Here is a 16884-nt window from a genome sequence, read left to right on the forward strand (position 1 = left end):
ATGGAGTCAAGGCGAGGGAGAAGCAGATGCCTGTTTGTCAGCGCCCAGCGCCCTCCAGCACCAGCAGGACCCGGTCCTGGAGCCCGGAAAGCCATTCATGGAAGTGAGCGCAGAGGCTCAGTGATCTGTGCTGCGATGACCCGTCTGTGACCCACCCCTAGGGACCCGGGGCCTCACAGACTCAGCAAGACCGCAGTTCCCGACCGAGGGCTGGGAACCATCGACTGGGGTCCCTGAGAGCCTCCTTAACCAGCAACAGTGCGGGGCCAGGCTCTGAGACATGCAGGGCACGAGCGATTCTAGTCTGGGAAGGCTGCATCCTCCCCACAGTTCCTCTAGGGTACGGGAGTCCAGAGGCCCAGAACACGGCTGGTTCCCATCATGCTTAAATGTTATGGCAGCTTCACACATTCTGGAGCTATTGTTGTGTGTTTCCTCCACGCTCAGTTGGGCCGCAGCACTCACCTCCTGTGATGCCATTGGCCGTCGCTATAATTTTTCAATATACGTTTTTGGCAAGACATAACTCACACTTTAAAATATTAATTCCCCCACTGTCATGTTGCAGAGAGCGCTTTGATTTTTACTTTCCCGTAGCTGTACCCCACGAGAGGGGCCAAGCTGCTTCTCTGTCAAATACACGTTTTTCTCTCCTCTTCCGCCCTCAGCCAGTCCCCAGTTGCAGGGATGCCCAGGTCCCTGGTCCTGAGTTTTACCGTTTGTGCCAAGCCTAACAAGCAGTCGCAGGCCTGGTGTCCTCAGGGGAGAGGAAGGATGCTGGATGGGGCGTGGCACGGAGGGTGGTTCCACGCTCTTTTCTCCCAGGGGAGGGGATGGATTAGGAAGACAGGTCTACCGGCTAAAGGGCTGACATGCACAATAGTTAACAGGTGCATGGGCACGGCGCCGACCAGGGAGTGCAGCTGCCCACCACCAACGGCCCCAGGAGCCACCAGCGCATCTTGGGTCAGCGCCAGCCTGGGGGCGAGGGCTGGGCAAGGTTCGGATTTTATTTCAAACACTTTTTTTTCTTTTCTTCCTGTTACATGGTGACTGCAGGGTTTTGTGTGTGTGTGTGTGTGTGTGTGTGAGAGAGAGAGAGTTTTCAATCTGTTTGGCTCCATTTGACGGATGAGAGCTTGGAAGAACCAGGTGGTGACGAAAGTGGGGAGTGCATTTTGGACGCAGAAACAAGAACATGTCATCTCTGGAAATTGACTTAACAGGAATCAAGTTTGACTTTAGAACAGATGCTCTGGGGCAGCGCTGTGTCAGGTTTGGGAGCGAGCACCAGAATCGAGGGGTTAGTGGTCATTGAGTTCCGGGTGTCTGAGTGGCCCTCGGATCCCCTGGACCCTGGACCCAGGGCCTGCACAGCCCGACTCTGCCTGGGGGAGCCACGCTGACCCCCTGAGGTGGGATTCCCTAGGGGGGTGGCGGGGTGGGTAGAGAAGGCAGGGGTGGGTCCCAGGCCTTTCCGGGAAGGTCTGGGGGTACTTACTTGAGAGGTCCCTGCCCACACCCAGTGCCAAGCCGTCTTTGATCCACAGGACGAAGCCATCGTATTCCGGAATGGCACAAAGCAGTGTCACCGGCTGCCCTGACACCACGGCCTGGTCCTGGGGCTGCTGGCTGAAGGAGTACACTTGACCTGGGGGGAGACAAGCACAGCGGTCTGTCACTGCAGGGAGCAGAGCCTGGGGGGCTTCTCCCCAAGTGATGGCGGCGGAGCCCAGGCCGCCCCAGGGATGAGGTCCACCCCCACCCCAGGGTACCCCCTTCCCGCCGGGGGCCCAGTGGCGGCTCCCTCACTGCCCCCAGCTGGATCCCCACCTGACCCACCTACACTCAGGCTGAGGCCAGCCACCCTCCCCCAAACGGGCCACTCCCACCGCTCGCTGCCCTTGGGACATGCTTTTCTCTTTCTTTTTTTAATTCTCATTTGAGGACAAGCTCACTGATTCTTAGAGAGAGAGAGAGAGAGAGAGAGAGAGAGAGAGAGAGAGAATAATGTGAGAGAGAAATGTCAACTAGTTTCCTCTTGTATGTGCCCTGACCGAGGATCAAACCCACAACCTTCGGTCCACAGGACAATGCTCCAACCAACTGAGCCACTCGGCCAGGGTGGGATGTGTTTTCCCCTTTCCATTTGGCTAGCTCCTACTTCATACCACATGCTGGTGCCCACTTCTGCAACAGGGAAGGGGCAGGACCGAGACCCTTGGGCTGGCCGCATTCTGAGGGGGGTGTGCTCCACGAAGACAGCAGGTGTGGGGAGTGGTGCGCTTTGCTTAAACCCGAGGCTCCTGGGAGTAATGCTATGGTTTGTGTGGCTCGGGGATGGGCCTTGGCCAAACCGGGCAGGTGAGTGTGGTGGAGCCATGGTGGTGGGGAGTGTAGCATGAGGGGCCACTCTCCTCTCCACAAGTCCTCCCGGCCCCTTTCTTTCCTGCAGCAGACCAAACTCCAGCCCCAATATCCCTGGGAGGAAGTCAGGGCTGGGTCCCCAGGTTCCCCCTCCCATAGATACCTCAGCGAGAGGGCACTGAGCCACGTGAGCGGCCAGGTCGTGTTTTATTAAATGCAGTGTGTACAACGTGCCCGGCCGTCACTCTAGGGTTTAAAATGTTAGCTCATTAATGTTTCCATCCTCATACCAACCTGTGAGGTTGGTGCTATTTTGATTCCCATTTTCCAGATGAGGCACAGGAGGTGAAAGACAGTCACAGGGTCTGTGGTTGTTGCTACTGACCAGATGCTGCGTGCACCTCACCTTGAGGGGCTGCACCCTCATGTGGACCTCATCAACCCCATTTCCCAGGGCTTAGGGACTGGGACCTCAGAGGCTCACTGGACTGCCTGGGGTGCATCTTGGGGTAGAACTAGGGCTGTGATCACAAGACTTTCGGGCCCCAAAGACTATGTTCTCACCTGCTGAGCTACGCTGCGTTTAGATCGCTGAGCCTGGCCCTGAAGGGGCAGCTGCAGGTGGGGGTACAGTGACCATGCTCCCCGGGGGGGGGCCACAGCTGAGTGGGCAACAGGGCGATGGCATTTACTGAGCGCCTGCCCACAGTGCGACCACGTTTCACGTCCCCTTCCTGCTGTAATCTATCTGATTACATTGCAGGGCAGAACTCGCCCCATGGTGCACTGCGGAACCAGGATCAGATAGGCAAAATCACCTGCCCAGGGTCACACAGCCAGTGAGTGGCAGGGCAGGGGTTTGACCTGGGGTCCACTGACGCTGGGCCTCCCTCCTTTCCCGAGCCCTGCTCTGCAGACGCAAACACACAGCCCAGGAAAACTGGACCTGGGGGGCGGGCTGATGCCGGAGCCTCTCCTCCCCAACCGGGAAGAGGCAGGATGGCCCCAAAGGCCCTAGACGCTGGCTGTTGCTCATCTTGGGGACACAAAGTCCAGGGCTCAGAGCACAGATAGGACAGAACCTCTCCGCTGATGGCCCTAAGAAGGGAGTGACTGGTGTGCTGCTCCAAGGGGAGCAGGGTGGTGGCGGCAGGTGGGCAGGCAGCTGGTCTGCAGCCTGATGGGCCCCCGGCTGGGTCTCTGAGAGGCCTCCCTCACAGTCAAATGGGCCCGGAATTGTGGGAGTAACACTTTTTGTTCTGATTTGAGCTTTACAAATTAGATTTTATAGGACATTTTAACCAGCTATGTGTGGTGTTTTTCTTTCCTCTTTGACTCTTTGCATTCTCTGTTGTAATTAGGCTGTTTCTGGCACCAGAAGAAGAGAGAGAAGGAGGGACAAGAGGAGAGAGAAAGGAGATGGGGAGAGGGCGTGAGGGCGAGGGGTGAGGAGAGCAGGAGAAAGGGGCAGGAGGGGCAGGAAGAGGGAGGGCAGGGGCAAGAGGCGGCCGGGATCCGGGAAGGGATGTGCCTGAGAGTGGGGAGCCATGGGGGGAGAACAGACGGGGAGCACGCTCCTCTCTGAGCTTCCTCTCTCTGCTCCGAGGATGGAATCTCAGCTCATTCCTTTATCTCCGAATCTTTCTCGCAAGCAGGACGGAGTCAAGACAGCCGCAGAGGCTGTGGGAGAGCATGTTATCACAGTGAGCGAGCGTGTTGTCAGCAGGAAGCCGAGGGGCTCTGCTGAGAAGGCCCAGAAAACACGGTGGTGCCCAAGACGTCAGAAACGTCCACAAATGGGGGCCCCCGAAGTGCTGCCCCACCCCAGACCCCGCTTTCTCTCAGGGCTGGTGAGCAGAACCAGAGAGCTGGGCGCAGGAAGCATCCCAAGGAGAGCTGGAGGAGGTACCCTAGTGTGGCAGGGGATGGTGCCCTGAGGGAGGAGAGGCGGTCGCCATGGAAACCAGGCTCTGGAGGAAGGTGTGGGGGTGTGCCCTGTGAAAGCGGGCCTTGGTGGTGGATGTTGAAGAGCCACTATCTCAGTTTGGGGGGTGTCTCAGAGCCAGGAGGGAGAGCAGGCAGAAGAGCACCCCCCAGGACAAGACCCGGGGCCTACAGCAAGGAACCTAAGGGCGGGAAGAGCGGGGGTTGGGGGGGCCCGAGTGGAGGCGTCTCCAGACCTCTCCACCCTAGCTGGCGTCTGAGAGACGTGTGGTTCTCGCTCCCTGTCTGTCTGGGTCCCCTCAGCTTTTCCATGGAAAGAAGGTTTCTGGGCGCAGACGACACACAGAATAGTCCCCCCAAACCACCCAGAGAACAGAATTTGCAAATTATGTTTGTGCTTTCACTGGCAATTTTCTTTTTCAGTCTAATTTTAATTTTTGCATATTCAATACGAGACACTACAAATACTTTTTTCCCTTTTAAATCAATGGGATGCTTTTTAAAAAACAGAATCATAAATGCAGCGTCAGTCTCTCGAGTAGATAAAAGTTGAGGTGCTGTGGATGGGGAGGGGGAGGGGTGGGCCTACTTCTTTTCACCCATGGGACAGCCCTTGGGGCCTCTCCCCCCAGCTCAGGACCCCTCGGCACACCGCAGCAGGCCAGGGGAGGTCTAGGGTGCCCTGGCCCTCCCCTCACTCCCAGTTCCCCAGTCCCCACGTTTCCTCCTCCAAGGAAGGGGCATTTGAATGAGCCTGGCACCCTTTGCTATGACCAGCTGCGTATGGTTGGTAGACAGGAAGCCCTCTGAGAACATTTGTTCAGTGATGAGTTTAGTGAGACTTGCTCTGAGGCAGGCACTGCGCTATCTGGTGAGAAACTGATGACCGAGACCTGGCCTCCCCTCCGCCCCCAGCCAAGGTCTGTACACTCCTCCCCCACTCTAGCCTGAGCAGGGAGGGAGGTCCCGCTCTCACGGTAGACTCAGCACACCCTGCACCCTCTGTCCAAGATTTTCTGCCTCAGTTTCCCATTTCATCCCCTGACATTCTCCTGGCAGTCAGTGTGACCTCCCTTTTCAGGCTTTATTTTTATTTTATTTTATCTTATTTTTTTAATCCTCATTTGAGGACATGATCATTGATTTTAAAGAGGGGAAAGGAGGAAGAGAGAGAGGGAGAGAAATACTGATTGGTTGCCTCTTGTATGCACCCTGACCAGGGACCAAACCTGCAACCCAGGTACGTGCCAGGACCGAGAATTGAACCTGTGACCTATTGGTTTATGGGAGGGTGCTCCAACCAGCTGAGCCACACTGGCCAGGGGTCATGCTGTATTTATTTATTTATTTATTTTAAAGGTGTTTAATTTATTTTTGAGAGAGGGGAAAAGAGGGAGAAAGAGAGGGAGAGAAACATCTATGTGAGAGAGAAACATAAATTGGTTGCCTCTTACACGCACCCGTGATGGGGACTGTAAGATAACCCAGTTATCTTACAACCCAGACATGTGCTCCAACCGGAATCAAAGCAGTGAGCTTTCACTTTGCGGGTCAACACCCAACCCGCTGAGCCACACTGGTCAGGGCCTCGTGCTTTATTTTCAATCGGTGCCATCGCTGGTCTGACCCAGCCTTGTCCCGGAACGGCTCCCAGCCTCGCCCTTCCCGCTCCACTCCTGCTGCACAACGCAAAGGCCTGGCCTCATCGTCCCAGCCTGGGTTTTAGAGACAGACGGAGAAAGCTTTCGGGTCCTGCCCTGGACTTTTCTTTCAAAACTTCCACTTGCCCCACGTTTTCCCCTTCTCAAGAGGCGGAGACTCTAACGGCTGTCCAGGGTCTCCATGGAGCCCTGGGCTGGCTGTTCACAGGTGTCCTCCCGGCAGGCCTCCCGCGTCAGCCCTGAGGTCACTGTCACCGAAGGGCCAGCCCTGCCCCCATCTATGTCTTCTCCTGCACCCCTGGGTACTCTCTGCCACCCAGAGGGATCTTCATCTTCCCTTCTCTCCTCCTCCTCCTCCTCAGCTCCCCTCTTCCTCCTTCTCACCTCCCTTTATTTCTACAAAACTTTATTGAGCGCCTACTACATACGCGTATGTTAGATGCCAAAGAAACAACAGTCAATAAGAAACGGAGGCTAAATCCCTTGAGGGCGGGGACCATGGCTGTCTTTTCCAAGTTGCCTTCCCAGTGCCTGGCCCAGTGCGGAAGCTCTGGACAGACCCCTGTTTAGGGGCCGGTGGTCCTTAGAGCTTACCTATTCCACTGTGTCTCCTGAAGTCTGGAGTTACTGTGGGAAGTTGTTTTTCACTGTGAACTACCAATGACATGGACACTGTGCTGAGTGGGCCACACAGAAGGCGTGGAGTGAGAAATGCAGGGGAGGGGCCAGGGTCTCAAGGAGCTGGGCTTCACAGGACAAAAGTATCTGAGTTATTCATGAAAACCTACTTTATGCCAGGCATTTGAATGTAACTACAGTGCCCATTAGCTGTTGTTACTTACAGTTAAGAGATGAACTGAGGCTCCTAGAAATGAGGCGACGTGATCAAGGTCATACAGTGGGCCCAGATGTAATTCAAGGTCACACAGCAAACCCAGGTATAATTCAAGGTCATGCAGTGGGCCTGGGTGTAATTCAATATCACATAGTGACCCCATGTGTAACTCATGATTATGCAGTGGATCTGGGTGAAACTCAAGGTCACATAGTGAGCCCAGGTGTAATTCAAGGTCACTCAGTGAGCTCAGGTGTAATTCAAAGTCATGCACTGGGCCTAAGTGTAATTCAAGGTCACATAGTGACCCCATGTGTAACTCAAGATTATGCAGTGGACCCAGGTACAACTCAAAGTCACATAGTGAGCCCAGGTGTAATTCAAGGTCACACAATGGGCCCAGGTGTAATCCAAAACCAGTGTCTCTGGTTGCAAACCTTGTTTTCTTGCCATTATCCCATGCTGGCTATTGCATTAAGGACCTGAAACCCGATTTTGATTCTCAAACAAGTACTCACCCCACCGACCAGGCAGCCCCCTCAAAGCATCTAGAGTGAGGCAGAGAATCCTCGGGGTGAAAAGCAATTGCTCGGTTCTCTTCTAAGTTTGCCCAGCTTCCTTCCAGCTGGCGGCCAGCACCCCTGGTCAGGGTTCGGGGTGGAGCCCGGAACTGGCCACCACAGCGGGTAGGAAAGAAAGGAGGTATAATGATTGGTACTTATTGTTATATAAATAGCCATTATGTATATAATAATTATGTTATCATGCACATATAACTAGGAGTATACTGTAAGTATTTTCATTGTTATAGAGTCAGTCATAGCTAAATTTCATTGAACGTGAACTCGCACTGACAGCCTTACCGGAGGTTGTGACTGAATTCTCTCCTGTGCGATGGGACCGTGTCAGACCCACGTGAAGGTGAGGCTGTCCAGGGGCCCAGGGCCACAGCTCAAGGTCCTTTATAACAGTTCTCAGCCCATTACGTAACAGAACCTGCCCGAGACCTCGCAGCCGGACCCTGGCCCTGGCCCAGAACTGAAAACAGCACGGAACTAAAGGGGCGGGCGGGGTGGAGGCGCCCTCAGAGCTCTCTCACATTTGGGGGGTTCCCCAGAGGGGAACGTGCTCTTAGTCATGGCTGCAGGCACGCTTTCCCAGCTGCTTCCCAGGAAGGAAGGGGGCTTGCAGAACTGGGGTCCAGTGGCCATTCAGAGCCCCTGAGGCGGCTGCCCATGGCCGGTGTGTCTCCATGCACATCCAGGCTGCGAGGCCTGTGCAGGCCAAGCCAGCACCTTACCGACTCTGAGTGGCCTTCCCAGCACCGATGTGGGGGTGGGAGACTGCATCCCCCGCTGAGCTCAGAGAGGACACCTGGACCCTCAGGTCCACGGTGGCAGGGTCAGGCCGGAGCCTGGCTTGAGGTCCCCAGCGTGGCACTCTGCTCCACTCAGTGTCAGGAGTGGTGGGGTCAGGGGTTGGGGCTTTGGAGCCTTCTCTCCAAACTGCAGTAGGCGGGGGCTGCTTCTAGCTGGGAAGGGTAGAGAGGAGGGTGGGCTCTGAATCGCCTGTGCACCTGTGACCCCACGTGGGGAGCTGTGAGTCAGGATGGCAGGGGCAGGGCAGGTGCTGGGGGATGGTGGAGGGCGGGGTGAGGAAGGTGGCAGCAGGTGGCAGAGGACCACCAGCTTTTCAGTGCTGAAAGAGACTGGTGCAGGCACAGCTGGCACAGAGAACGGGGTGGGGGTGGCGGGCAACAGGAAGGCCCTGGGGGGCTCCTGACCTGGGGCAGAGCTGCTATGCCCCTACCTCACCCCCCACGGGCTCCCCATCCTCCTGCCAGCTGTTCCCCGACCCTCTGCTCTCTGCTCGGGGCAGTGCAGGTCAGCTGCTTCCTCCTGATGACTTCCCCAGACTGTTTGCTCCAATGCACCCCCTGAGCCCCCGCCCTCACTCCCCCCTCCACCGCCATCAGCCCAGCAGGCTCCGGAGGGGCCACCCCTCCAAGCTCTGGCCACGTGGCCCCTCACCTTGGTCTCCCTTTGCAGGGACTCACGGTACACATTAGCATGGGCTGAACCTTCACCATCTGGCTTGGGGACTTCCCCTTGGTCTTCCAGGAAGACATTTAAAATGCTGAAGACCGCACGACTCTCTGAACTCTCACTCCTCTGGCCTCTAACTTGAGGTTGCCCCTCAATTCTCAGTTATGTCTTGGGGAGGGAAAAGTCATTTGGCTATGTAAGGCTGCACTATAAGGGCCAGAGTGATTTCACAGCAGCATGCCAGGGCCTGGCTGCCAGATGTGTGTGTGTGTGTGTGTGTGTGTGTCTGAGTGAATTGGGGCCCAGGCGACACCCCTCTGTTCACTTAAGATTTTGCTTGAACCAACTGTTTTTCTTCTCCCAGAATGTCTGAAAGCTCTGGGTTAGAATTTTGGAGGTGAATTTTTTTCTGGGACTAGGATGTATGCCGAGAAGGCCAGAGCCTCGCTCTGCTGCGGTCAGGCCCTCCTGAAGGCTCTGGGAGGGGACTGCGGCCTGGGCCATCTTTGAGGCCCTGGGGCCTGTGGTGCTGGGACCTGACCCCCGTGCTGTGTATGTGTGAGACAGGCGGGGAGGGGACCTGGGGCACCAAGCCCACAGAGGTCAGCGTCCTCCATGCTGGGCTCAGAGGAGCCCTGGTGCTCGCCCACCCTGCCGTCTAGAACTATGAGCCTCCAGGCTTCTGGAGACCACTCTGGTGCCTCAGTGTCCTGAGTCTCTTGCTGCTCCTATAGACACGAGTGTTTGCGCCCCTCCCCCAGCCAGCGATCTGGTGGCCAGGGAGCCCTGAGAGGGGCACAAAGAACACAGAGATTTGGGGTCAGTTAGTGCAACAGGAGAGAAAGCCTCAGCACAGACTCTGCACTGGAGCCATGTGGGCAGAGGGTGCTGATGCCCCCTGCCTCCCTGCAAGTCCCCTCTGTGCGTCCACACTCTGTGGTCAGGCAGGAGATGACCAGGAGGTGGTGCGGGCTGTGTTCACTCTCCTCCTCCCCAGCGTGGGCTGGGCACTTTGGCCCAGCTTTAGCTCCAGCAGCGGGGGTGGGAGGGGAGGTGACAGCTGCCCTTAGGGTTAGCCCAGGTCAGACCTGGACAGGAACGGCAGCTGCCTGCCCTGGCCTCCAAGGAGTCAGCGCTCTGGCAACTCACATGCCTGGCCGCCCTCACTGTCCTCACAGGGGAGGGAGCTGGGCTCTGGGGGCTGCGTGGCAGCCTGAGGATGCCCACTTGTCCTGGAGCAACAAGAGGCAGCGAGACCCTGTGGGTGCCCTGGGGAAGCATCCCCCCGCCCCTATGCCTGAACATGGGGCGGCCCGGCTGGAACCCTGCCCAGAGGTCTCAGGACAGTCAGCCACACTTGCTGAGAGTCTGTAGATGGTGGACGCTAAGCACGGGGCACTTGGCTCATAGAAGGTTCTTTTGGGGTTTAAGCTGCAAGCACGGGGTGGGGGGGAGGAAACGGAGAGGCTTCCTGAAGGAGGAGCCATGACATTGGGATGCGATGGCAGACAGATGTGTTCTGCATGGGGAACCTCAGGTACCCACGTGGACTACCTACCGGCCGGGTCGAGTGCCAGGGCCTGGGGCCCTGCCAGGGGAGCACTCAAGGCCAGGCAGGCCCAGGGGAGCGCCGCCCGGTCAGCAGCAGTCAGTGCCGTCAGGAGCACATTCCTTACCCCGCCCCAGCCTCCGTTTCCCCCTCTACGATGGGGGTGACACCTTTGCTTTGCTCAGCTGCTGTGGGACGAGGCCCCCACCCTGGCACATGGGTGAAGCTGGCTCTTGAAGGGCCCTGCGAAAGTCTCTTCTTATCTCCCTCCCTCCCCACAGTCTTTCCTGAGCCCTGGACGGTTAAAACTGGGGCCACAACTGTGCCCGTCATGGCAGGGTGAGGGGTGTTCAGAAGACAGGACAGGAGGCATCACAAATCAGTCAGAAGTCGGACTAAAATCTGCTGCTCCCGTGAGTCCTGCAGGTGAGAGAGCTGACGGTCTGAGCCCCCTCCGCCCCCACTTGGCCCCAGCTCTCTAGTGGTCCAGGTCCCAGGCTGGTGTCAGTGCCCTAGAGCTGCCGGGTCTGCCATGTGGAAAAGACTCACAGGTCACCGTCTGCTCTGTTGTTAGTGACCAATTGGCAGGGGGTGCTTATGAGTACATGTACCGGGGACATTCACCACCTGCTTGCTCCCAGCAAGGGTCTCTCCTGAGATTAAGGGAAGCGGCCTGGCCGGGAGCAGCAGGCAGACGGAGGGGGGCAGGAGAAGCAGCCGGCTCGGCGGTGCCTTGCGGACACTGGCCGCTGTCAGGCGGGACCTGGGAGGAGCCTGACCTGGAAGCCTGAGTCTTGGCTTCTGCTGTTGGCCTGCTGCTCAGCATGGGACCAGCTCTGAAAGCAGGAGGAGGAGCTCTGGGACAGTTCTAGAATCCCTGTTGGGACCTGCTCAGGCGAGCAGGGTTGGGGGCAGTGAAGTTGTGCCCTGGACACTGACCCGCGAACAAAACGATTGTGCTGGAGGGTGTCGTGGGAATGGGGATGCGCCAGCCCAGGGAACGTCACAGTGGCTGAAGGCAGGGCCGGTCCCACCAGACAGTCCCCAAGTCCCCTGGGCAGTGTGGGGAGGCAGAGCAGGGACAGACACACCTTCTCTGACAAGGAGCTCAGAGTCCGGAGGAGACACGTACCCACACAAAGAAATGGAATAAAAAGCGCTGCATGATCGCCCTGAGTGAGGTGTGAAGGAAGTCCTGAGGAAGAACGGTTTTCCTCCTGAGGAGACAGCAGAAGGAATCACTGGTGGCAGGGGGTGGCGGGGGGGGCGGGGGAGGGGCTTCTGAACTGGCCTCAGTGGGGAAGCGAGGTGAGGCACCGGAAGAGATGTCCCGGGCAGAGGACATGGTCGCCACACGGCCTGGGTCTGCTCTCTGGCGCGGCCACTGCAGCTGGGCCCCCGGGACATTTCCTGCTCCCTCTGCACCTCAGTCCCCATAGAGGGTCACCGGTGCTTGTCAGGTTGTTTGTGCGACGGAGCTTGGATGTTTGAGTCAGGGGCACGGAGCCTGTGTGCCCCCCACCCCACTGCGGTGGCTCTCACTGTCCCCATGCAGCTGGCATGTGGGGCGTGTGGCGGTGCGTGTGCACCTGGTGTGGTCAGGATGCAAATCTAGGGAAGCATGCCAGGTCTGACGCTGCTGGCCCGTGGACCCATGCTCAGAAGTTTGCTCTTGATGAGACATGGTCAGGGCTTTCTGACCTGCAGGCTCGGGTCCAAGGTTCAGGAGGATGGCAGTGGTCTCAGCGAGGGTGGGGGATGGACGGAGGGCCTTCTGAGGGATGAGGACAAAGCGGGGAGATTTTGCTGCCATGGGGCTCAGGCTAGTGCTGCCTCACAGTGTGAAGAACGTGAATTTGGCAGCCACTTGGGGGTAGAATTGGTAGCACCCGATGGGCGATGAGGAAGATGGAGGCGTAAAGCCCCGCAGGACCGGGAATGGGTGACTGGAGGAGCCACTCCTGTCTCAGGAGAAGAAGCAGGTCAGGGGCAGTGAGTTCAGTTGTAAATGTGCTGATGGGGCTGGGCCCCAGACCACTCGGAAGAAGACGTCCTGGGTGAAGCTGGATCTGTGCATCTGGCGGGAAGAAGGTGTGCAGACCTCATACTTGGTACTCACTACGGCTCAGGCGGAAGTGGTGATTTGACAGTGTGTCCTGGCATTTGGTGTTGACCTGAGAATTCATCTCCAAGTACTGAAAGTTACAGACATTGATGTGACTATCTAAGAGGAGCATGATTATTCCAGGCTTGGGTGTATTGGGAGCAGCTGTCTTGGGTGGACTCCTGGCAAGGTTTGCACAAACTTAGCGCCCTGTCCTGATAGCAAGAGGTCATGTAACCCGGTCTTGTTCCTTTGAATCAGGACTGGGAACGTAAACGGAGAAGCCAGAAGAGCAAGGTGGGCCTTCTCTCCCTTGTCTGTTTCTTCTAGACATCTTCAGGGAGAGAGAGACTTGGAAACGCTTCAACCCCAACCTGGCCATTTGTAGCCATTGGCAGCTTGGTGCTGCCACACAGGTGAGGGTTAGCTTGCCAGCATCCTGGGTGTTCCAGAAATGGCACTGGGTTTTTGTTTGGGCTTATGCAGGACAGCCTGGTGACTCCTCCTGCGTAACGGGCTGGTTGTGGGGTAGAAGGGCCTCCACCCTAGTCCCTCGCCCAAGCTAGAGCAGCCTGTGTTCTCACAGCCTCGCACGCCTCTCCCCAGGACGTGCCATCCGCCAAGGTCGGCCTGAGCAGCGTGGGTCGCTAATGAAGAGCAATGGAGCTGGCCGAGGCAGGGTGACTCCAAAGTCACTGTAAATCCTTTGCCTATTGATTACCAGCCTGTGGCCCAGGCAGTGCCTGTAATGTGCTCATTAGTGACGGAGAGAGGTAATCCTCCATCTATTCAGCCAAGTTCCGGGCGCCAGGAAGACACTGATAAGTGCTGCTGGAAAAACCGGCGCACCAGCACCTGCGAAGGAGCCCATCCATCGCTGCTGGCCGCGGTCATCCTGGAGTCTTACCGAGAGAGGGGCGGGGGAGGGTACAGGCAGCCCGAAAAGGCGGGAACCCCAGGAAGGGCCCAAGGCCCACTGCTGGCTGGCCATGTGCCCAGGCTACGACCCTTTCTTTCTTTGCGTCTCAGGCTCTTTTGTGCGTAGGTGCTCACTGAGCCATTGCTGGGGGCTGGGGGGTGGGCAATGTGAGAAAAAGTGGGGCTGAAGATGAGAGAATGGCAGAACAGAAGGATGTCATCAGCCGGAGAGGTGGCTGCAGGCACCAGAGGGCGTCAGCTTGGGGACACTGGGACAGGCTGGAGGCAGGGCCAGGGGCCGCTGACCCCGTGGTGTCTAGCGTCTCCTGTCCCGCGTAAGAGTACCGTGTGGACACAGTGAGCACCCGGGCCCAGAAGGTTCCAGTCTGGTGCTGCCTCTGCCTTTGCTCCTGGCTCTCCCCTCTCCAAGACTCGGATTCTGCACTGGTGAAGGGCAGGGTTTCGACCAGCAGTCAGTCTGCTGGGTCTCTCCCCAGAGCCCTAACAGTCTATGTTCTGATTTATCCAAACTCTTCTGTTGGGGGACCCTAGAGCTGAAAGAACAGAACTGAGGCCCGAGGAAGTAAAAGCAAATCCCCCGGAGACACTGGTTTGCTTGGGGAATGATTCACATCCTAACCATCTTTTTTTTTTTTTTCAAAATAATCATTAAGGTGGTATCGACCTTGCCAGTTGGAAATTGTTCTAAAACTTCCATGGGCATAGGAATTACCTGGGGAACCTGCTAAAAGTATAGCTTCCTGGGCTCTAAGCTAGAAATTCTAAGACAGCAGCTGAGCTGGGCCAAGGAGCCGGCACTCGGCAGCCAAGCAGCTGCAAGGGTTTGGGTCCAGCTCTGTGGGGCGCCACCGTCCACCAACCGGAGGGCTCTGGCAGGGGCAGGTGGCTATTGTGGGTTTTGACTCTGTCATTGGTGGCCTGGATCCACCTGCTGCTTCTGCCTGGTATGCCTTGGTTTTCTTAACTGCACAGCAAAGGTGTCATATGAGGTCTATAGTTTTCACACTTACTTTTAGTTTTTATTTTATTTTTTAGTGCATGCAACCCTTTGTCAATGAAATCTCATGTGGAACCCCAGTGTATAAAGTGGCTGGAGGCAGAGCTGAGGCAGGAGGCAGAGGGACCAGGTCCAGCCCTTTGTCCCTCGGCAGAAGGCTCCATTGTCCTTCTACGAAATGCTCAAGGAGTCAGAGGTCCCCTGCAGCTGGGGTGGCCTCAGGTGACCGGTGAAGGGCAACAGGGCTTTGTCCTGCTGATGGAGCCAGGGTGCACTGCATGGCTGAGGCAGGCTGGCCTTGCAGCATGAGGTGCTTTTGTGTCCCTCACTAAGCCTGCAGGGGGCGCCACCATGTAGACCTGCTCTTTACAGGGGCATCTTCCCATGGCTGCTGGACACGTTCCCAACCGAAGGTGGATTATGGCGGTGCTGCAGCCTGCATTGTCCACTCTTGGAGCCCAAATACTATCGACTCAACTGTCTCTGTGAGGGGAGGGGAGCAAGTGTGTGCATAAGCCAAGATGGTGGACATTCCGCAGTAATGAACAATTCTAAGTAACATTATTTTCAACTTTGGAAGACATTTTGGTTTTCATGCCCACATATGGATGTGTCAGATGTTCTGGGAATTTTTAATGTTTAAAAAAAAAAGTGTTAACAACGGAGCTGCCTCCTGTGCAGCCAGTGGGGAGCGTCAGGTCTGGTACCAGCCCACTGCTGGGGCAGGGCCGCCCCGCCCTCCTGGCTGGCTGTCTTATCCCCCCCCCCCCCCCCCCCCCGCACACCTTCCCTAGCGGGGGCCGTGGTGCTCACCAGTTTCTGTCTTTATGGGATTTTCATTCCTTTCATTCCCTTTGGGCCTCATGCAAATAAGAACAAAATAGGAAGCTGTGAAATGTTAAGAGGACTTCATTAAGAAATCTTGGCAATAGCATTTTCCAGAAATGGGGACAATTTGGCAGCAGATAATTGAGAGCTGACTATACATGTATTCTAGCTAAAAAAGTGGTTCTTCTTCTCCCTGCCCTGGGATTCTGGGCTCTGACTCCTGGTCACTGGCCGCACCTCACACAGCAGTTCACCTGTGCTATCATATTTGCTTCGCCCTCACGACACCCAGTGGAGAAGCTTCTATCATCCGCCCCGATAGACCCAATGCCAAGGCTCAAGGCCGTGACTGTCCCAAGGCTGCACTGCATGTGGATGTCTTCCACCCCAGCCCTCGGAGGCATCACTCGGTCTCTCTGCCACCACCTCACAGTGGCCCTGGCAAGGGCTCAGATGATTTGTGTCAACTCTGAGAATGCAGCAGCAAAGGAAAAAACAAACAAAAAAACCCTTAACATGCAGTTGCTACCCCAGTCTCTGTTTTGATTGTTCGAAGTGGAAATGCTGGTAAAGAAGCGACGTTGCACGGGAGGTGCCCTGAGAGGAAGGAGAGGGAGCTTGCCTGATGCTGGGGGCGCCAGCACGGGCTGGGGGTTGTCTCGCTTCCCAGGAGGCTTAGGCTGGGCCGCTGAGCCGGGCGCCACCAGAGATGGGCTGGTGGTGGGACGGACGGAGCCAGCGGGCACAGAGCTCCTTGGAAGCAGGAGGAGCTCCAGCCCCAGGCCGGCTTGTCACATCAACAATCCTGAGGGACCGAGAGAGTCACTCCCATTTTACGGATTAGCCAATGGAAGCTCAGATAGGTCATGAAACCCGTCCAAGAGTCCAAGGTCACAGAGGGTGCTGGAGGCTGGCACCCATGGTGTCTGGCTCCAGGTCTGGGCCTGGCCTTATTCGACAGCACTGGGTAAGCCCGGTAAGCGTGCTTACCGTGGGTAAGCATGTGTGAGCCCTGTGATTCCCTCTTCCGAAAGCAGAGACTGACCGCCATCTCCTCTACCGGCCCCAAGCTGTGCTCCTGTAATGGACACCAAGCCGGCGGGACATCTGTTCTGTGCTGCGGGCGCAGGCCCTGCCCCACCTGCCGGCTGCCATCGTCCAGAGAAATCTCTGGTGGTCCCAGGCCCCCGGGGGGCTGAGATCCGCTCCGGGAACAACAGTTTAGGGCAAAAGTTGTTCAGACCCAGGCAGAAGCATGGCCATTTGGGGCTCCTGCCTTCCTGCATCCCATTCAGAAACCCTTTGCTAAGCTTCCTCAGCTCAATCGTGGGCTGGGTGAGTGGTTTCCACGGGCCTTTGCAACGGTCACTGTGGCGCTGAGCCTCCTACCAGTGGTGAGGTGACTTAGGGATGACCTGCTAGGCCCTTCCGAGGGGCACAGGATCGGGGGCAGCAGACGGGTGTGCTCTTGGGAGACGGGGCCCACGGCTGCTGCCCCCAGGACATCTCTGTTTTCCAGCATGGGGTGCCCCCGCCTGCGCCCACAGCTCCTCTGGTAGGAGAGTTACTCGTGGAGGGAGCAGAGCCGCCTTCAAGCCCCCTCCCCTAAAGGCAA

General features: G+C 57.0%; 1 protein-coding gene across 2 annotated transcripts in view; it reads right to left on the reverse strand.

Moving 5' to 3' along the window:
- Positions 1 to 16884, reverse strand: part of KIRREL3 (kirre like nephrin family adhesion molecule 3) — a 503419-nt gene that overhangs the window by 83429 nt on the left and 403106 nt on the right. For both annotated transcript variants that reach the window (XM_028527883.2, XM_028527882.2), the window contains exon 4: positions 1502 to 1651. In XM_028527883.2, coding sequence (XP_028383684.1) covers positions 1502 to 1651 — 150 coding nt within the window. The remainder of the gene's footprint in view (positions 1 to 1501; positions 1652 to 16884) is intronic.

The sequence above is a fragment of the Phyllostomus discolor genome, chromosome 13 (genome assembly GCF_004126475.2).
Source record: "Phyllostomus discolor isolate MPI-MPIP mPhyDis1 chromosome 13, mPhyDis1.pri.v3, whole genome shotgun sequence".
NCBI lineage: Eukaryota > Metazoa > Chordata > Mammalia > Chiroptera > Phyllostomidae > Phyllostomus > Phyllostomus discolor.